We start from the raw sequence: 21329 nt of genomic DNA on the forward strand, positions 1-21329 counted from the left end.
TCCGATGTTAAGTTTACACATCGCTGCACTTTTCAGGACTGTAGGTTTTCCGAAAATAATCCCACACCTGTCACCACTTTTCTAACAGGACTTTTGGATGGCCGAGTAAAATATTATTGCGTCCATTTGCTGTTAGGATGGGATGCGTGGGCAGTAGTTGTGGGTAGTGCAGTATGTGGAACATGGAAAACTTAGTTTTACCATTAATTAATAAAGATGTTGCGACAATGCATTATGCGCATCTGGTAACCCATCATCACTGTATCGAGAGCGATACATGTTCGCAACTGGCCGGTCTCAGACTGCTCATTGTAGCCGGTGGCTGTGTACACGACAAGGCGCGCAACTCAGATTGCATTTCCCGTCCGCATTCCGTGTGATAAGTGCACTGCATGGCAACTCTGGTGCTGTCTGCTACGGCCATACAATTCTGCCATTATACAATAATAAAATAAACTTTTCATTGTATCACTCCGCTGACACACAGAATTGTTACTCCACAATAATGACCAGCTTGAAGCATTAAGCAGTGCAGTTGTATCAGATGCCTTGCAGTCGCTTATTTGATCACTAATTATCTTGTAGATAACTGACCTGTTGTGGGATTGTGCTGTTGGCTCAGAATCTGGGTCATTTCCTTGCATGGATTGTACATTTTTTCTGAACTAGTTTGCTGTTTATTTTGTATTACTGCTGCTCACTTGGACATATGACAACAGAAATTATTACTGTCTCAGCTAAAACAATAATGAAGGAGTAGATATGGGTATGCAGTTGTAAAACAACAATGGAATGCTACAAGACAATGTTATTTGTGATTGGGACATTTTATACATACGTGTGCCTGCTCAGGGGTTACAGTATACATCTTAGAGCCCATGTTTGCTAGATATTTTTTCTTCTTTTGGTGTTAGGAACCTCAAAATCTATAAAGGGAATTTAGTTACACCCTGTATGTGTGTAAGATTACATTGGCATTCAGTCTTCTGAGTGCTAATCACCCTGTAAGTAATTTAGAAGGAAAGGTAACAACTTATTGGGTAGTAGAGTTTTTGACTCACTGACTCACGTACAAATGAGACTGAAAATTTTATATTATGATCACGTTAATTTTTTCCTACATGCTTTTGCATTGATATTCTATAAAATTTAGAACTGTGACAATCATTGTGTATAGGAAATGTGAATACTAACAGTATAATTACTGGCATACAGTTTTGGAACCAGATTTTAAAATTATCATTCATATGAAAGCTTTTGTAGGAATGTTGTTTACTGTTAATGTTTGCAATCATTTTTCAGCTATAAAAATACACCCATATCTGTTCAGAAAGAAAGGCCGGTTAAAAGCGAGTTTAAGGAGTTCCTTTGTGCAAATGGGCTTCATCATTTTATTGACATACTTTTTGAACATGAGGTAAGTGGTGTACAGTAAATAGTATACTGAATAAATGGTTAGTTCTCATCATTACAGTCCTATTAAATTGTGAAATACTAAATCATTCTGCATCTCATTAAAAATTGATGTTTGTAGTAAGCAAGAGTAGATTGCAGATGTGACGTATTCCTAGCACTCACAGGGAGATATTGAACCTACCAGTTACTTATGTCCTCATGGAGTAGTACATGACTTTTGTAAACTCAGTTTGCTTATTAATATCTTCTGGATACTACGATCATCTATAAATTTATCTTGCAGAGATGGTCCTGCTATAGTTGGAGTCACGAACGATGGCAGTTGAGTTTAGGCTTGTTCTGCGCACTTGTGTCATGCATACTCTGATGGTCAATGAATGTTCAGTAGTGTTCTGAGCACTCTGCTCTGAATGCCATAGCTAATGTGAGCATTAAACGTGATTGTTGCTAGTTGTTTAGTGAATTTACATTTCATTTGTTGTGAGTTGTCATTGCTGATGGTTGTGGTAAATGATGAATTCTTCATAAACAAGTGAGAGACATAATTTGCAGGATATATGCCTTCTTCAAGTGGAAAGTACCCATTTGTGCTTACTGCAACTGTCGCTTGGAATCATCAAGAATGCCATTTCTGTCCATGAATAGACATGCGCAAACTGCCACCGTTCATGGCGCAGACTATAGTCAGTCATGGCTAATGACCTTCGTCACTTTGCTCAGATCATCTTCTTTGAAGATTTCGTGCATCAGTTGGAGAAAGATCTCATTTTGCGTCCTTGACTACGTAAATCATTCATTTCCAGAATTTGTCTGTTTCAACCATATATTGTAAAAATAATGCTTGATACAATTCGCGTTACAATAAGACTAGCCTCCTCCTCTCTGGTCCATTCACAAAAGAGTGAGACAGTTTCATTTTATATTAAATCAACCAAATATTGCAAAAATAATGTTTCATACTATGCACTTTACAATAAGCGCTAGGCTGCTCCTCTCCGGTCCGCATACAGAAGAGTGGGTCAATCTCATTGCATACATTCAAAATCCATTATGGCCACCTGTTAGTCATGAAGGTTGTCATGTGCCCTCACACTCATAATCTCCTCACTACCAACTACTGATGCCTTAGTTATAACTTCCCTGTGCACTCTGAGGAGTAGGTGCTGTCCAGTCAGAGGTCCTGGGACTCCAGTCAGTGTCTGCTAAGGAGAGCAGCTGGTGAGAGTGAATGGTGTTAGGGTGAATGAACAATAATGAAATAGGTCAAGCTCACCCAGACTGATGAAAATGCTGATACAGCCATCTCTTTAGATAGAAAATAAAATTTCAATGCCGATAATTAAAACCCTCTGGCATTCCTCTCTTTGTCCAGGTCGTAAGATGAGGATAAGACAGGAGAATATGGAGTCAGACAATGCATTTAGTACTCGGTGCACTCCAGAACTGATGAATTTTTGGATATGTTGAAGCCATTGTTCTTAGAAAATATTGAGGATAAATTTGAACAAGTTGCAATTCAAAAAAATGAGGAAAACATGGAATACTAGTCAATCATAGGTACTTTATAAATGTGACAATCTCGGGGATGTATCAGTTGCCATCTCTCCATATAAAAAACTAACATGACTTGGCTTCTCATATTTCATTGGGACTTCACATTACAAAGTGACACCAGCTTGGAATAACACAGAATCCATTTTGATCAATATGTTCAGAGTGAACCAAAAGATAACTAGATGGACACTGATGTTTTTATCCTTGTCACTAAAGAAAACTTTTTACTCAAGATTGATGCAAATATGCAACATCAAACCTTGTTGGTATCTGAGGTTTGGAAATATGTCATCTAACGTTTGGAAATATGTCATCTAACTGAACTGATAAACCTATCTGTGGGGGCTGTGGAAGGAGAGCACTTGAACAGACTTTGCAAACTCACCCCTGTATTCACAAACTGCCCCCCTTCCCCTTGTTTGCCAACACGCCCAGCATTCAAGAACATTTTATAATATTATAAATAAATATAAATGACTACACCTGTCATGATATCAAACTTGTCTAATGCAGTAGAAAAATACTTACACACTGTGCAATGACAACAAGGGTGCAACTCTTCCAATTCCCAATTCTAGCCACATGTCAAACCAGTTGTGCAACACAGGGAATGTCATCAGCCTCAAACTCATCAGCCTAGATTCATTGATTTCTTCTAGACTCAACAGAATGGACAACTGCTGTTGAAGTGCTCTCCAGCAGTGAAACAGACCAGCAGCCTCATGCTATCCAATTGATGAAAGAGCCACAGGCTGAAGATCAGTGTAACCATCTTTCATAATCAAACTTACAGAAACTGAAAAATCATAGGATAAAAGAAAAAAAAACCTGAAACCTAGTCCAGTGCCTCTGACCAACTTGGACATTGTCCTAGCTGAAATTGACCCTTTGAATGGTGATGTAGTATCACACTCACAGATGGAACATAGATTCTTAGTGAGGTAACTGCAACCACTCTTTACCACCAGCGCTTTCTTTAACCCAAACCTAACATTATTTTACTGGAATTGTAATGGTTACCATTGACACATGGTTGAGCGTTGCCAGTTAATGGCTGTCTACTCCACTACGTGCGTGATTTTATAAGATATGAAGTTTTTAGAAAATTAAAACTACCAGAAATTGCTGTTTCTACTATAATAGCTGGACTAATACTAAGAGTGTATCTGGAAGTAGGAGTCTGAATGGTAATATGTTTTGGCTTGACCTGTTAGACAACATTTTTCCACACAAGTGACACCATTTGCTGCCCCTCCCCCCCTTTCAGCCTTCCTCTCTTTTCCCTCATACACTATCACTGGTGTCAGCTTTCGCAACTAATTGTGATACTCCCCGCATAAAAATTCCGTACTTAGATGCCCGGGCCACCTGTCTCAGCTTGACGCACCAAGTGATTGCTACTAATTGTAATACATTCTGCACATAAATCTTACAGTTTTTGTTTGAGAAAGCAATGGTATGTAACATTTATGTCCCCCCCCCCAACATAAATCATGAGACAGTGGTCTAATTGAAACATTGAGTCCACCTTCTCTATTGCTGGAGGACGTCAGTGCTCTCAATACACTGTGGGGTAACATACACACATTCCATAGAGGCAAGTTAATAAAGCAAATAATTTTTAATTTTATTACTCTACCTACATAACACTGGAGCTTCAACACTTTAACACACATCATGATACATATTCCACTAAAGGTCCTTCAATCTATAGCACTTAGTCTAATGGAATTCCATTGTAATTGTACATACTGCAGAAGTAATGATCCCTTGTTCTTCAGACCCTCGCCACCGGAACCTGACATATCATTTGGAAGAAAAAAACATGTCATCTATCAGAGTGCATCAACAAATGCTCTAATCACACAAACACAGACTCCAAACATAATGCTTACCCTGTTGTACCAAGTACGCAGGCAAGATGTCTGCAATAGTTCATAACAATGTTTTGCTGCACTGTCTATTTTCTGGAATTATTATTCTACTCTCCTGGCTCTTAAATGCTTAGCAGAGCAAAACAACTTAACCTTCCATGAGCAATGTCTGGAACCATTGAGCATCACATTTAGTGAGTAATAACTCCACAGTACTTTAGCAACATGCCAAGACACACCTCCCAGATCTCCTAAAAATTCAAAATAAAATGCTTAAACACCTTGGCAATGACACTAAACATGTCCTTGAGATTCCAGGCAGGAATAATACACTGTTGACATCCTAGAGATTTTTGATCATAGTTGGTAAAGAAGAGAACATTGTTCACAGTGAAACAGGAGAGTATTGTCAGTCCTATCCTGAAACCAGGAAATGGAACTTATACCTTGGACACCTACAACCCAGCCTGCTATAAGCTGTTTAAAAGACTGGTCAGTCTAGGACAGTGTTGCTGCCTGGAGACAGATGCCATCCCACCCAGTTTCAAAGTGGGTTTTGATAATTCCAGTCCACCATTGATGATTTTATATGACTGGAGTTAGCAGTTCATAATGCTTTTATGTGCTGCTGACACCTAGTCACTGTGTTCTTCAATGTGTGACAGTTGTATGGTACCACTTGGCATCATCATATCCTGTCTACACTTGATGAGTTAGTTTTATAGAGTTGCTTACTGATGTTCATACACCTCAGGGTGTCCCAGAAATGTTGCAGAAACAGGGAAGGTGAAGCATATCATAAGGATTGAGAATTATGCAGTAACCAATGAGCAGCAGCAGAGATTAAGATTGGAAAGGAAATGAGAGTGATTCATTCAAAACATTTATTGAACATAATGCGTACATATGGTGTATGACATGAGTACAACTCTAGTGTTACAACAGATGCTCGAAGTTTGCTCTGTCAGATGCCACACATGCCTGACACAAACAGAGCATTCACTGCTGGACACTCTCAAACACATCAGGAATTTCTTTGATTGTAGCAGTTGTGCAGGCAGTTCTTTTGATGAGATCTGTTTTGGACTTCAAAGGATTGTGATACATGAGAGATTTCATGGCTCTCCACAGAAAGAAATCAAGACTCAATAAATCCGATGAACTTGGAGACCAGGAAACTGGTCCACCAATCCCATTCCATGAGTGCAGGAATGACCTGTTCAGATGTGTACAAACAGCCACTTCACAATGAGCAGGCATCCCATCATGCTGGAACTACATGTTGCACCGCACACTTGTTGGAAGATCTTCAAGTAAGCCAGGAAGAACCTGTTGCAGAAAGGTCTTATAATTTGCAGCACCCAAGTGGGATGGTAAAACGTACTAAGTGACTTAGCAGTCACTGACCAAACCTGCCCACACGTTAACTGCGAAGCGATGTTGTGCTGCATGACGCCTCACACTGTGGGGGTTTTCTGGTGCCCACAAATCCTCACTGTGGTGATTGAATCCACCGTCCATAGTGAATGTGGCCTCAACAGTGAACAAAACATAAGCTAGGAAATGCACGTCTCAGCCAGTTTGTTTTAGAAACGACTCTGCGAAATGCACATGTGTAGGATGGCCATTGGGTTGCACTAACTGCACCCCATGGAGGTCAAAGCTGTGTAAGGACTCTGTATTCAAAACTGGATACTACTACAGGACATTCTTTAAGTCCAAGGCAACAGCATGTATGCTGTAGGCAACAGCATGTATGCTGTACTTGGATTAGTCCTGATGCCATCCAACACACTTTCTTCCCTAATGACCAAACATGCTGATCGGTGCCTTCTGTCACTAGCTCTGACATGTTTTAATGACTCATTCTCACACAAATTTCAATGCAGAAGTGCAAACAAACCGTGGTGCGGTTGGTGTCTTTCTGGGAACTGTTCTCAATAAAAGTGTCCAGCAGCTCATACACTGCACTCAGTTACTCCAAAATTATGTTCATGCCTGCGAGCTCATCATTCCATGCTCCTCATATGCTGGATAGCACTTGAATGAGGAAATCCTCATGTTCCTCTCCAGTACATTAGTGTTTAGCACCACCTAATGGAGTTCTCCTCCATTGCTCTCATGTACAGCACTACCTAGCAGCATATGATGACATTTGCGGCCATGGGTTGCTATGCAGTTATCAATCCTTATGATGTGCATCATCTCCCCTAGAAGTTCATTGCAACATTTTTGGGACACTTTGTACATGAAAACAGTCCATCATGATTTGTCCTGAGTGTTGCATTCTTCGCTATCACAATTAATGATATTATGGTTGCCATTGGAATCACATCTCCCCAATAACCGTAAGAGGATGACTTGTGTACACATTAGTTTCACATCTACAATTTTTGGCTTCATGAGAGGGCGCAAAACTGAACCTGAAATTCATTAGTGACGAAGTTCCGTGGACATGCACCGACTGTTTGCAGTGGGAAACATCAGAACTTGTAAGTACCACAAAGTCAAAAGAAGAAATAATTAAAGTGCTACAAAGTGATATCGGAACTCTCAAAAAAGAGATTCAGTCTCTGAAAGAAGAAAATGCAAAACTAAACAGCAAATCGACAAGCTGCACATGTGGTAACCCATTGCAGAACAAAGCAAACAAATGTGAGGACTCTTGTGTGCAAACTCCGTTACCGAGCAAAAAACAAAACCGTGGAAACTTATTTGTGCATATTCCAGCAAAAACAGTGGCAGGAAGCGAAACATAGTAATTCTGTAAACTCCCGCGTGCAAACTCCGTTACTGAGAAGTAAACAACCTGTGTAAACGCGTATGTGCAAATCCCAGTGAAAACAGTGTGCGGAAAACGAATCGTGCGGTAAATCTATAAGCAAAACTGTGATGTGTAAGAAAAAAGATAAATGTGAAAGCAATCCAGGAAACAGATTGACAAAAGTTATATCTTTGTTATTGGCGATTCCATGTTAAAAAATGTATTGTTTCCGAACTGTTCTGATGTTTCGTCACTACCGTGCGACTGCAGAGAGGAGTAAATTGGACTTAGGTTCCAATTATTCCGATAGTTACAACTCTCCCTTCTCCATGTGGGAGCTGGAATCAACTCTGTCTGACACTTGTGACATGGCACCTGGTCATGACCACATCCGGTACTGTATGCTTAGACATTTGCCAGCAGCATCGAAAAAATCCTCCTTGAATGTTTTAAACTTTTATGGCAGACCCGTGGAGAGAGGCAGTTTTGATACCTCTTCTCAAACCAGGAAAGGACTGCAAGTCTTCCAGTAGTTATGGGAGTATCGCCTTAACGAGCTATGTAGGAAAGACCCTGGAGTGAATGGTTAACTGGTGTCTGGTCTGGCTGTTAGAGACCAGGCAACTCCTTAGCTGCTCCTGTGTGGATTCTGAAGATTTCAGTCCACTGTTGACAACCTGACTCTGCTCGAGGTGGCTATTCAACAGTTTTTCCTACATAGACATCACTGCATTAGAATACTCTTCGATATCAGTAAGGCATACAATACTACATGGCAACACAGTATTCTCGCTCAACTGCATTAATGGGGCTTTTGTGGCCATCTCCCCACTGTCATTCGGACCTTCCTGTCTCAGCGCTATTTTAGGACCCAAGTTGGTGACTCACTGTCAGATCATTTCAAGCAGGAGAATAGTGTCCCTCAGGGCAGTGTTTCAAGTGCTACCTTCTTTGCCATAGCCATCAATAGTATCATGTCTACAGTATAGAGTCTAGTGCAGTGCTCCCTATTTGTAGATGATTTTGCTGTTTTCTTTCCTCCTCCAGTTTTGCATCAGCAAGCCATCAGTTGCAACTTTCTGTGCGGCAGTTAGAGGAGTGGGCTGCAAAGACAGGTTTCCAGTTTTCTGTGGATAAGTGTGTGCATGGTCATTTTAATTGTTCTCATAGTATTTTTCATTTACCTGCCTTGCTTATGAGGAACACCATTCTAAGTTTCAGAAATTCAGTGCAATTTCTGGGCCTCATTTTTGACTCCCAATTGTCATGGTTACCGCACCTGCGAGGCCTGAAAGCCAGAACCCTGCGGGCACTGAATATCTTAAAGTGCCTTAGTCACAGGTCTTGGGGAAAGGGCAGAGCGTGTCTCCTCCAGTTTTATAGGGCTTTCATGCATTCATGGCTGGACTATGGGTGCATAGTGTATAGATTGGCGAGGTCTTCCTTTTTGAGGATCATTGATGCTGTCCACCATGAGGGGCTTCCGCTGGCCATGGGTACTTATCGGACCAGTTCCATACCCAGCCTTTGTGCTGAGGCAGGGGAACTGCCACTTACCATCTAGCAGCAGCTCCTCCTGGTGCACCAAGCATGTAAGTTTCTTGCAGCTCCAACTTCACCCGCTCACCATCTTGTTGCTCCTTCGTCTCTGGACCGTTTTTTGCCATATCTGAGCCACAATGCTGTTTGGGAGGTTCACGTGCAACATGTGCCGGAGTCCCTTGGTGTAGAGCCCGTACAGCCCCAGTTCTAGGGTTTTAACTGCCTGCTACCATGGTTATTGGAGAGGCCCAGAGTGATTTTAGATTTGATGAGGTACAAGAGAGATTGCACTCCTGCTTCTGTTTTTAATGCAACATTTTCTGACGTTTTATCTGAGCACCACAACTATGTAGCAGTTTTTACAGGTGGGTCGAAATGGGGATTCTGTTGGTTGCTCTGTTGTTTTTCCGGATCGTATCCTCAAGATTCGACTGCTTCCATCATTTACTGTCTTTGATGCAGAATTATGTGTGATTTTGCGGGCTCTAGAGCAGATGAGACGTTCTTCCATCCTAAATTTCTTGTCTGTTCCAATTCACTCAGTGCCCTTCACTTGTTGCAACAATTTTATTCAGCAGTTAAAATGGTCCAGACCATCCAGGATGCCCTCCTCCAACCACGATGATAGGGGAAGGAGGTGGCTTTCTGCTGGATTCCAGGGCACATCAGCATTGCTGGGAATGAAAGTGCAGATCTCGAAGCCAAGGAGGCGTGTGCCATACCCCTGCACACTCTCATCTCGCTGTTGAGCTAAAAAGAATCGTGCATCGGTGGGAGGATGAGTGGCTGGAAGTGACTGACAATAAGCTCCGTTTAGTCAAGCCCACAACACATGTGTCGTCTTCTTCCTTCCAGCCACGTAGATGGGATGACGTTCTCCTCTCTCATCTTCAGATAGGCCACAGTCCTATGACGCATGGCTTCTTGATCTGGTGAGAGGACCCTCCAATGTGTGGTGCTTGTGGCATCCAGGTCACCGTGCGCCACTTTTGTGACCAGTGGGCCACAGCTGACTTTCCGACAGATCTGCCAACTCTTTTAGGTAATAATCAAACGAATGTGGTTAGAATTTTAAAGTTCTGTGCCTTGTCCGATGTTTTTACTAAGATTTTAGGGAGAGGGTTTTAATTTGTTCACAGGGTGACTGGGTCGCCCATATTTTATGTAAGTGTCCAGCCAGTGACAATTTCCTGTAGTGTCCTTGAAGCTCCTTTCTCGTTTCACTTACATTTTATTCTCTTTTTCGTCTTTTCCCACTTTCATTGCATGTATGCTCCTATTTTACAAATGTTGTCCACATTCGTTTCTTTTACTGAGTGTCAGGGCGCTGATAACCTCGGTGTTGAGTGCCCATAAGCCCCAACACACACTAAAGCCGTATGTCCCACCAACCATGAAGTGATTTTGGTGCTTGTGATTTTGTGCTGCCATTGTACAGCTGGCCATTTGTGTGGTGGTGTGGAGACCCACTCCTTGAGGGGGTCCCCTGTATTCTGCCACCTGTGTGTGTGAATTGTCATGAGTGCCACTCCCCTCTCTCTCCTAATTCCCCAGCTTACAAGAGAGAAAAGAAGATCAAAGAGAGTACAAGTGCCTGGATCGCCTGTCTTATGCTGAGGCTCATCAGAAGTATGGGAGACTCCATCCAGTGTAACTATCTTCAACGTTTGCCTCTGTTACATCCTTTCCCTCTCCTACTTTCTTCCCCCATCCCCTTCTCCTCTCCCCTTTCCCTGCAGTTCCCACAACCCCATCCAGGAGCCAGTCCCCCTGCCCGGCTGAAGAAGTGCCTCCCCCCCCCCCCCCCCTCCTTCTTTGGCACCTGTCGGTGATAAAACCCCCCAGTGTCTCTCCGGCTGGGAAGCCTCCACCACAATTTGGCCATGAGACGCACCATCTGCATGCCCCTAGGTCACCCCACTCTCTTTCGGATCCAGATTTTGCAGACTCCGTACACCCTCTACACCCTGCCCTGCTCCACCTCTGAAAGAGGAGAAGAAGAAACATAATTCCCAAGACAAGGCGCCCACCCCCCCCCCCCCCCCCTCCCCACCCCCCACCTGGAGGTGCCATCTCCTCCATCGCTGCCTCATTCTGGTGTCTTATTTATGAATGTCACACCGTCCTTGTTGGTGACGACCATTGATGGAGTGACATGACATCCTCTCAGCTTCTTTATGTCTGACTCATGCCACACGAGCACCAGTAGAATTGCAATGGATACTATCATCACCTACCAGAAATATATTATCTTGTCTTCTCCTTTTCTGCGCTCAGTTGTGATCTTCAAGAAATGCGCTTCTGTGATAACCATTCTCCAACATTTTGTGGTCATCAGGCATTCTGTCCAGGAATGCTGACGGGCACTGCAGCGATTTAAATGATACCCTACACAGACCAACTTCCTCACTTTTTAGCATCTCTGTGATAAGGCATGTTACCTTATTAAGCAGAGTAAAAAGGAATGCTGGGAATGCTATGTTTCCTCCATGGGGACATATTCCTCTTTATCGCAGGTGTGGTACGAGCTCTGTAGCCTTCTGGGCTGCAGCGACAGTCAACTGTCCAGGGTCTTAACCTCCAACGTGCTCTGTGCACTAGTTCATTTGTCCATACAGAACACCTTGCGATGGCATCAGCGTCCTTGTTATTTTCTGCTACCTTTTTCTGGCAGAAACACTGAGTTGGACAGACCCCTCTCTGTTTCTACCTGCACAACAAGACACGGCCCCAGGTCCAGATTCTGTCCACAACTAGATGATCCAGCACTTGGATGTTCCGCAGAGACAACATCTCCTCAGGGTCTTCAACCACATTTGGCTCATGGGTGCTTTCCCATCACAATGGGTATAGTTATCGCCATCCTTAAGCCTGGAAAGAACCCAACGTCTCTCAACATCTACTTCCCGATTAGCCTGACAAATGTACTTTGTAAACTGCTCAAGAGGATGGTTAGCATCAGATTGTGTTGGGTACTCATCTTGGGGCCTTTTGTCCCCGTATCAGTGTGGCTTCTGGGCAGGACAATCTCCAATTGACCATTTACTCAGATTGGAAACCAATCCAATAGGCTTTTACTAACCACTGGCACCTTGTCGTGGTCTTCTTTGACCTACATACAGCATACAACATTGCTTGGCGCCATCACATTTTGGTTATCCTCCATGGCTGGGGCTTCAGTGACTCTCTTCCAATTATTACCCGCAAATTTTTCTCTCAGCGGCTCTTCTGGGTTCAAGTTGGCACTTCACTCAGTGCCTCTCGGATTCAGCTGAACGGTATCCCACAGGGTTCTGTACTAAGTGTCACACTATTCCTCGTAGCCATCAATGGGCTTGTAACTCTGTTGGGCCTGTGGCGACCCCGACATTGTATGTCAACAATTTTTGCATGTGGTACAGCTCCCACTTGGTAGCATCTACTGAACGCCAGCTCCAAGGTGCCATCCGATGGGCCTCTGTGTAGGACATCTCCCATGGCTTCTAATTTTCTCCCTCCAAAATGCAGGTTATGCATTTTTGTTGTCGACCCACAGTACACCCGATCCAAAACTTTATTTAGGCAACCAGCTCCTCGATGTTTTAGCACAGTCTCATTTCTTGGGCCTTATTTTTGATAAAAATCTGATATGGCTGCCCCATGACTACATTCATGCGGAAGCTTAATGCTCTCCGCCTCCTGGCCCACACATCTTGGGGTGCAGATGGTACCACTCTTCTCCATTTTTACTGTGCTCTGGTCTTGTCCAGACTAGATTATGATAGTCAGGTTTATGGCTCAGTTTCCCCTTCCTCTCTGCGATTACTTGACGGTAGGATAGATCTATTCCAGGGTCCTATGATCTGTCACCCCTATGGTTTTCCGGTGTCTGTTACATGCCATAACCCTTTGGTCTCTGCTATCCATGACTTCTGTGCCCTTGGCCATGCTGCCTGCCTAGTTGTCTTTCTCTGGGTCCCAAGTCGTGTGGGCATCCCAGGGAATGAACAGGCTGACCATTTGGCTGGAGAAGCAGATATTTATTTACCTACCCCCCCCCCCCCCCCCATTCCCTTTCATGATTCCAGTACAGCTGCAGGTATGCAGAGCTACATCAGATCTCTCTCTGCCCAAAAGTGGAATGAGATCTGGTGCACTACTGCTCATAGTAATAAACTCCGCACACTCAAGGAGTCTACTACAGTTTGACGCATTCCCTTCTGCTCCTTTCAGAAGAAGACCACTGTTTTATACCGTCTATACATTGGTCATATCAGGCTCACCCATTGTTTCCTTCTGTATAATGAACCACCCCCACAACATGGTTGTGGACCCAGACTGACAATATCCTTCATATTGGTGGAATGTCCCCTTCTTTTGGCTCTTTGTGCTAAGTATAGTCTTCCAGATTGCTTAATTTTAATATTGACCTGGCCCTCAGTTTCCTCTGCAAAGTGGTTTTGACTTTCAGATATAATGGTGTGCTTTACAACTGGAGCAGCGGCAGGGTGGTTGTGGTCCGGAACCTCTCTTCGTATCTTCTTGGTCTGGGATCCCATGAACATAATTTGACTCCCCTGGCTTGATCTTTCCACTTTGAGTGACCCTCTTTTTTCTGAGAGTAACTTCGGAATCGTGGGACTGATGACCTCGCTGTTTGGTCCCATAAACCGTCTCAATTAATCAATCAATCAATCATAACACTCATCCATGGCAGTTGGGTTGCTAAATAGGTCATTTGAACTGACCTGACACTGCTGCAAAATTGCCTCTGCTGCCTCAGTTTGGTAGGATTTTTGATGGGTGTCGAGCAGTCGCAGAATCCAGCAGGTGGCAACCTTCTCAAGTTCAAAATATGCAAGATTTTGGAAACTGATCTATGACTGATTTTCAGTATCTGTATAATATTGTCTTGATTGTGACATGCTATGGCTTCCACTTCTCTTGATATTTCTGATTTTTCATAGAGAGACAGTCTGCTGCTTTGTTCTTCACATCATTCAGACTTTTTTGACCATACTGAATCGATCTGCACCACATGACCATAAAATGGTGCATTGGTACCATATATTTCCACAATTTCAGCATGGTATCCTTTAAATATCAAGAATGAATTGCCTCACAATACTCCACTTCATTAACTGGCTGCACCGTTTTTGTACAAGAGTAATACAAAGTTCTCCTCACACTGCCATGTAAAAAAGCAAATTCATTATCGTACAACCTTTCTTATTCTTTCCTTAGTTATAATTTTGAAGATATAGGAAGGGTGAAAATTACAAAAAAAAGAAAAGAAAAGAAAAATGCTCTGTTTTGAGAGCCATTTTCAAATTTAACCAATTCTTCCCATTTTCCCATTTGGAATTCTGAAGTTGCATATGTTTTCTCCATTTTCCATTACTTTCTAAGCAATTTGAGGTTCACCAAAAATGTAATTTTCGTGAAAAAGATTGAAACCACTATTTCCAAGGAAAATTGTGTTATGCTTCACATTAAGACTATTTTCACTGCCAACATTAACTCAAATGATATGTTTCTTTGATGGATGTATAGTATGTTGCTTAACTATTTCATGGTATTGTTACCTAATTTCTGTCCATGCATATTAGTTGTTGCAGGAATATTGATTTTTACCAAAGCTGTTTCAACACACAAATGTGCAAAAGTCTCCTGAAAACACACACACACCAGGTGTCTTTCTTCAGAGTCATCATGTATATTTCTCCGATGTTTTGACAGATATTTGGAAATTTGTTTTTGCAATGTGTAGACTGAGGTGGCCCAAACATATTGCTCGTAACGTCTTTCATGTGATGTCCAGTGACACTGTAAAATGTCAATTTGTTCCCTGTTACAAACGAAATTATTTTTTAAGCAAAATGTGATGTGCCCATTCAACAGTGTGTTTCCAAATTAGTCAAGTGTTACATATGTTTCAGTAATGTATATTAACAGGAACTGTAAAACATGAAGAATACCTAGTATTCTAGCAGCGACTGGCAAGGCAAGGGGAAGACCTCAGGCAAGACCAACCGATTCGCCTTGTATTTGACAGATCACTTGTGCACAACCTAAACTGAAAGATTTTAAGATATTTTGCTTCAACACCCCCCCCCCCCCCTCCCCCAATTTTTGAGAAAACTACCCCTGACATTCATGACACGCAATCCACTCAGAATTGACAAGATCAATAGATGATTGAAAGCTGAGCATTTTTCATCAGCATATATGGTGTCCACAAATGCAAATTTTCCCAGAAATCAAGAAAAGAAACGTTTTTGAGTACCGCTTATGTATTGATATGGTAAGAGCTGTTCAGTGAAAGTGCTACTGATGTAGCGACTAAGGCATCTGGCTGCGGAGTGGAGAACTTGTGTTCGATTCCCATTTGCTTTCTTCTTTATCTTCTTCTTCTTCTCCTCAGATTGTGGAATACAGTTGGGAATTGAGCAGAGATTCTCTGTTTCCCAGCAAGATGCTTTGGTCATATGCCAACAACACTTTTGTTTAACTGTGCATACCTCATAGATACACAACTGGCAGTCAGAAAGTTTTGTGAAAATATGGATCAGCTGACCCCATATATGTTCGTGAAAAACACTCATTTTTAAATTATATATCGATTCTGTTAATTCTCAGTTGATTTTGCCACATGAGCTTTAGTAGGAGTCTCAAAAATGTGGGAATGGAGTTAAATTATCTTAGAATCTTTCATTTTTTTTTAGGTTAAAAAAGTGACTTGCAAAGTGTGCGGATTTGGTTGGCCATGTCTGTGGTCTCCTCCTTGTGAGTAGTGTTGCTTTGTGACACACGAGGCAGCAGCAGCCAATGTGGGGCAGGCAGTATAGGGTCTTCAAGATGTACTGCAATTGTATGTACATGTGTGGCAGTACATGCCTCAACTTGTTATTATTTTGACAGTTGTGTGGTTGGCTGCAATTTGTTCTTCACAAGATGAGACATATACCAGCATACTTTTATACATGTTTATCTGTTGTAGGCATCTTACGACCATTTGTGTGTCATAACAGTACTTACAGTGTGTCACTGAAGATGGGCATGCAGCTCCTATATCAATCAGGCATAATATAATTTTAAAAATAAGTCTTGTGCAGCTGATATTGAGTGCAGCCCATGTACCAGTCTAGCATAATAGAATTTTAAAAATAAATCTTATGTTTTAGTAATAAAAAATGAAGTTTCTGAGATTTCATATCACTAACAGTCTAATGCTCATAGACATTTGTGAGGGTTTGTAGAAAATTCAATGTTGAATGCTAAAACAAAATTATTAAATATACCCTCTAATTGTATAGTTCAGGCCCTGAGCAGTTGACTGGCTTAAAATAAAGAAGCTGAACATTGTAACTAATTTTTAAGACTGGTGTTCTGCATAATGTGGGAGCACCCTCCCCCCTCCTCTCTCTCTCTCTCTCTCCCTCTCTCTCTCTCTCTCTCTCTCTCTCTCTCTCTCTCTCTCTCTCACACACACACACACACACACACACACACACACACACACACACACACACACACACACACACACACACACACTTCAGGAGCTATTGCTTGACTGAGATTTCTGTTTGCACATTCTTTTAAATAATGGGGATATACAACTTTAGTTGAGTGTTCTAGATACTGTAGCTTTTTCTAGACAGTTTATAGAACAATCATTGCAGATGTTGTTTTCCATTTGTCTGAATCACGATGACAATATACATAATCTATTCCTGTTGGCTTCACCTTAGGGGAGGTTGGTTCAAGTTATAAGGTCTTCAGTTTTCTTTCACAAGGCTTGGAGCAAATAGAAAAAATTGATTTGGCTTAAAATATGTGAGTACTCTTTTTGTATGTAGGACACAGATAATAGTACTGTATGGCACACACAACAGTGTCTGTAGGGAGAGTGAGGACTGATCTGTGTACAAGAAACAGCGAGATTTTGTATGAATGCATGCTTTCACAGTGATTTCACCAGAAAGCACCTGGATACAAACGGCCGTGAGCGTTTGGCCATTCACCTGCAACTGACAAGGTCACTTTCAGCTTTGGATTGGGACTAGATCGACACAGCAACAGTTGCACAGCAAACATCATCAAGACAGAAAGAAGTGGAGAAGCAGAAAGGGAAATTCAATAGACTTTTGCTGCAACAACATGGAGCAGAACATAAAGTTATGGAACATGCTGTGATCAACATGACAGCAAGAAACATTGACGCAGGTGCCATCTCAGCACTTAAGAAGGGACTTGACTTTGCTCCTTCACCACGAAGCATCCCCTTCACTGACATATTGAGTGGTGTAAGTGGTTCATAAGTTTCCAAGTGATGTGGCTGGGGAAATTCGTAGAGAAACAGACCGTATCCTTTTAAAATCCAAACCACCAGTTTCAAATATGACTAGAGCTGAACACAGAGACCTCCGTGCTCTCCAGAATGATCCTCTCACCGTCGTCCTACCAGCTGACAAGGGCAATGCTGCTGTCTTAATGGAACGAGCCGACTATGGCACAAAAATCAGACAGATGTTGGAGGAAGACACATACCAAAAATTACCTCGGGACCCAACACGCAGAATAGTGAGACTTCAGAGTTTCTCAAACGATCATCACTGGACCACGTTCTATGGTCTGCCGAAGGTGCATAAGAAGGACACACCGTTGACACCGATAGTGAGTACCATCGGGTCGCCAGCCTATAAACTTGATAAACATCTGGCCAGCCTCCTCTCTACGCATGTTGGACACTGTGGACACCATATAAAGAATACGGTGGACTTCATCAATTGGATTAAAGGTCTGCGACTTGTTGAAGGGGATATTCTGGTTAGCTTCGAAGTGATTTCTTTATTCACGTGTGACCCCATCGCAGACTCTATTGACTTGCTGTCCCAACTCTTTGACGACACCATCATGGATTTATTTAAGCACACTCTGTCGTCGTTATATTTCTTACATGATAGAGAACATTTTAGCCAAACTGACGGCGTGGTGATGGGAAGTCCATTAGCTCCAGTAGTAGCCAACCTCTTTATGGAGCATTTCGAAGACATCGCCTTGGACACAGCTCCTGCAAAGCCGAGCTATTTTTATCGCTACGTCAACTATACCTTCGTCATTTGGCCACATGGACAAGAAAAATTAGAAGAGTTCCTGGAGCACCTCAACAGCATCCACAACCACATCAACGTCACAATGTAAGTAGAGAAGGAGGGTTCCCTGCCGTTCTTGGACATGCTTGTCTGTCGTAAACCCAATTGGTCTCTAGGTCATAGCATTTACCGCAAGCTCACCCACACGGATCGGTATCTGCATGCCACCAGCTTCCATCACCCAGCACAGAAAGAGTCAGTTCTGAGGACCTTAGTACATCAAGCTGAAAGCATCTCAGATGCTGAAAACTTGCCGAGAGAATTGAGCCACTTACGCAAAGTTTTTGAAGAAAATGGTTACAACAACAAACAGATCTCACAAGCAATGTCATCCAAGCTTCAAAGGAAGAAGACCTCTTAAGAAGACACCAAGCAACTTGCATTCTTACCGTTTTGTGGTTCGACAACAGGGAAGATTAGTCGGCTCCTGAAGAGCCATAAAATAGACACAATCTTCAGGCCTCCAGCAAAGATCCGGCAACTAATGAAATCTGTGAAAGACAATGTAGGCCTCAGAACACCAGGAATTTACAAGATCCCATGTGGATGTGGGCAGTTTTATGTCAGCCAGAATGTTCGCACTATTGAACAGCGCCGAATAGAACATGAAAGGTGTTACCATCTGTGCCATCCCGAAAAGTCAGCTGTAGTAGAACATGCTCTGGAAAACAGACAGCGAATTGCATTCGATGAGACATCTATTATTAAATGGACTAATGGCTTCTGGGATAGTGTGATAAATGAAGCCATAGATATTAGAATTTCTGACTACACCGTCAATAGAGAATGGTGGATTGCAGCTGAGTACAGTGTGGGATCAGGTGTTGAGCGAGTTGAAACAGGCCCGGCAGTTGCGCAGCCAAAACATTACCATATATGGTGCAGGACCGAGCACCAGTGACGTCACGAGTGACGGTGCAGCTATATAAGCACAGCAATGACAACCACACGACAGTCATCCACTTGACAATGGCAGAGGAGATCTCCGCCGAAAGCTTGTGGGCAGTAAACCACTTGACACAGCTCGAAACACGAGAACGTTTTATTAGCAAGATTTTCATTACAAGAGCAGCAGGTAATCATTTGTTTTCTCCACTGTGTTTTGTGATACCCTTTGAAATTCATCGCCTGTTGAGTGAGACTTGCGGTGATGATGCCATAAATGTGAAGAATGTGTGTTCATGGATGGATAAGTTCAAAGAAGACCAAACTTCATATGACAGTGAACTAAAACTATTTTGGCTTCGAATCGTTCCGTTTGATAACGTAGTCATGCAAGTGCAGACAGTTGTTTTGGAGAATTGCCAATTGAGTGTGAAAGCTGTTGCCTCTGAAATTAGCATTACCCTGCGATGTGTGCAGACTTGAAAAAACTGTGCTCCATGTGGGCGCCAAGAATGTGGACATACAGGAGCTGTGCGTTTGGCAATTTGCTCAATAATGTTCACACATGATGATGACATAAAAGGGACTTTCCATTAACTATTGTGATGGTGGATGAAACTTGGATGCCAATTTGCAATTTTGAAATGAAGTGCTTACAGGTACCATGAAATCATGGCATTGATGCTGTGAAAAGTGTGTGTGGCTGCCGGGACATTAAATTCAAAAATGGCAGAATTTCCAGATTTTGTTTGCAACTATTTTCTGATAAAAAAACCAGGAGGCCTTGGACCCTCAATCCACCTTGTGCACTACCTCATAAAAACTGTGAAGTACTCATAAGGGGAAGATGATACTAAATGAAAATTCACAGGTTGAGAGGGTATGTGATGTTACTTCAATAATTACAATCAATTCAAATTTACGTAGAACTTGGCTGTAAGAACCCACTTATCATTATGATGTAAGAACCCACTTATCATCATGATGTAAGAACCCACTTATCATCATGATGTTGCCCCTCACTCCTGGGTGCATCCACTGATCCAGTTGGGAAGTCTTTATTAAAGTCGTCATATCCTCTCTCCACGGGGAAGCTGGCTCACAACTCTTGTAACTGGACCTTGATATCCCGAATACTGACTCTGGGACAGAGTTGACATCCAAGTTAGTCCCAAACAAAATCTATCAGGACAAATCTGGAGAGCTTGCAGGGCACTGGAGTACCTCAACATGAGGATGCCGACAATATGCTGTTGTACTGTCAGACTTCCCTCGGACACTACCAGCTGAGACCTGAAGCCATACCCAATGGCTCCCCACTGTATGATGCCTGGACCCACACTACTATGTTACTCCAGAATATACGAAGAATGGGACCCCTCCATAGATTGCAGAACCGTTATTATGTGCTGAAGACAATGTAACACCATCCGTCATGACACCACTCAAACATGGCCATTTGTGTTGTGTTGATGGCAGCCTATGCATGAGATGGCAATTTCCTAGCCTGGTTGCTGATGGCTCACCAATGATTAGGATGGCACAAATGTTGCAGGAAGTCCATTACTTGTTCTCTTATGGCAGACAACCATTACTTGTTCTCTTGTGGCAGGCACAGATGAGAAGGGGATACAATACGCTTGGTGCACAATGTAGTGATCCTCTTCTTTGGTGACTGAATGTGGTTGGCCAGATCTTGACAACAAGTATGCCTGCCCTCACATTCCCATGCAGTCCAACATCAGGCCACTGTCATGTTGGAATGACCCCCACAAATCTGAATATTGCACAACTCAGCCAGCCAACCAAATGGAGAGCCACAATGAGGTCCCATTCAAACCGTGTTAAGTGCTGATAAACACTGTCTTACACTCAGCAAATTAGTATCCTTCACACTGATCATTGTACGTTTGATGCTCTTCATGCTTCTTACATATTCTAACAGGCACAACACTAAGCACAAACAAAACTAATACACTATGGTGGCTTTTCTACCTGTAAGATAGAATTGTAATTCTGATCATTTACATACCCACAATGGAGCATACCAAGTTAGACTGATATCTGACCATGTCTTATGGGTGCTTCTTTTTTGTCAAGCAGTATATTTTCCACTTCTGTCCAAGTCAGAGGAGACTGAGTCTGCTTTGGTATCCTGGC

At 42.5% G+C, this 21329-nt stretch overlaps 1 protein-coding gene across 3 annotated transcripts in view; it reads left to right on the forward strand.

The window, feature by feature from the left end:
• Positions 1 to 21329, forward strand: part of LOC126483889 (uncharacterized) — a 132982-nt gene that overhangs the window by 99923 nt on the left and 11730 nt on the right. For all 3 annotated transcript variants that reach the window (XM_050107149.1, XM_050107147.1, XM_050107148.1), the window contains one exon: positions 1303 to 1417. In XM_050107149.1, coding sequence (XP_049963106.1) covers positions 1303 to 1417 — 115 coding nt within the window. The remainder of the gene's footprint in view (positions 1 to 1302; positions 1418 to 21329) is intronic.

The sequence above is a fragment of the Schistocerca serialis genome, chromosome 6 (assembly GCF_023864345.2).
Source record: "Schistocerca serialis cubense isolate TAMUIC-IGC-003099 chromosome 6, iqSchSeri2.2, whole genome shotgun sequence".
NCBI lineage: Eukaryota > Metazoa > Arthropoda > Insecta > Orthoptera > Acrididae > Schistocerca > Schistocerca serialis.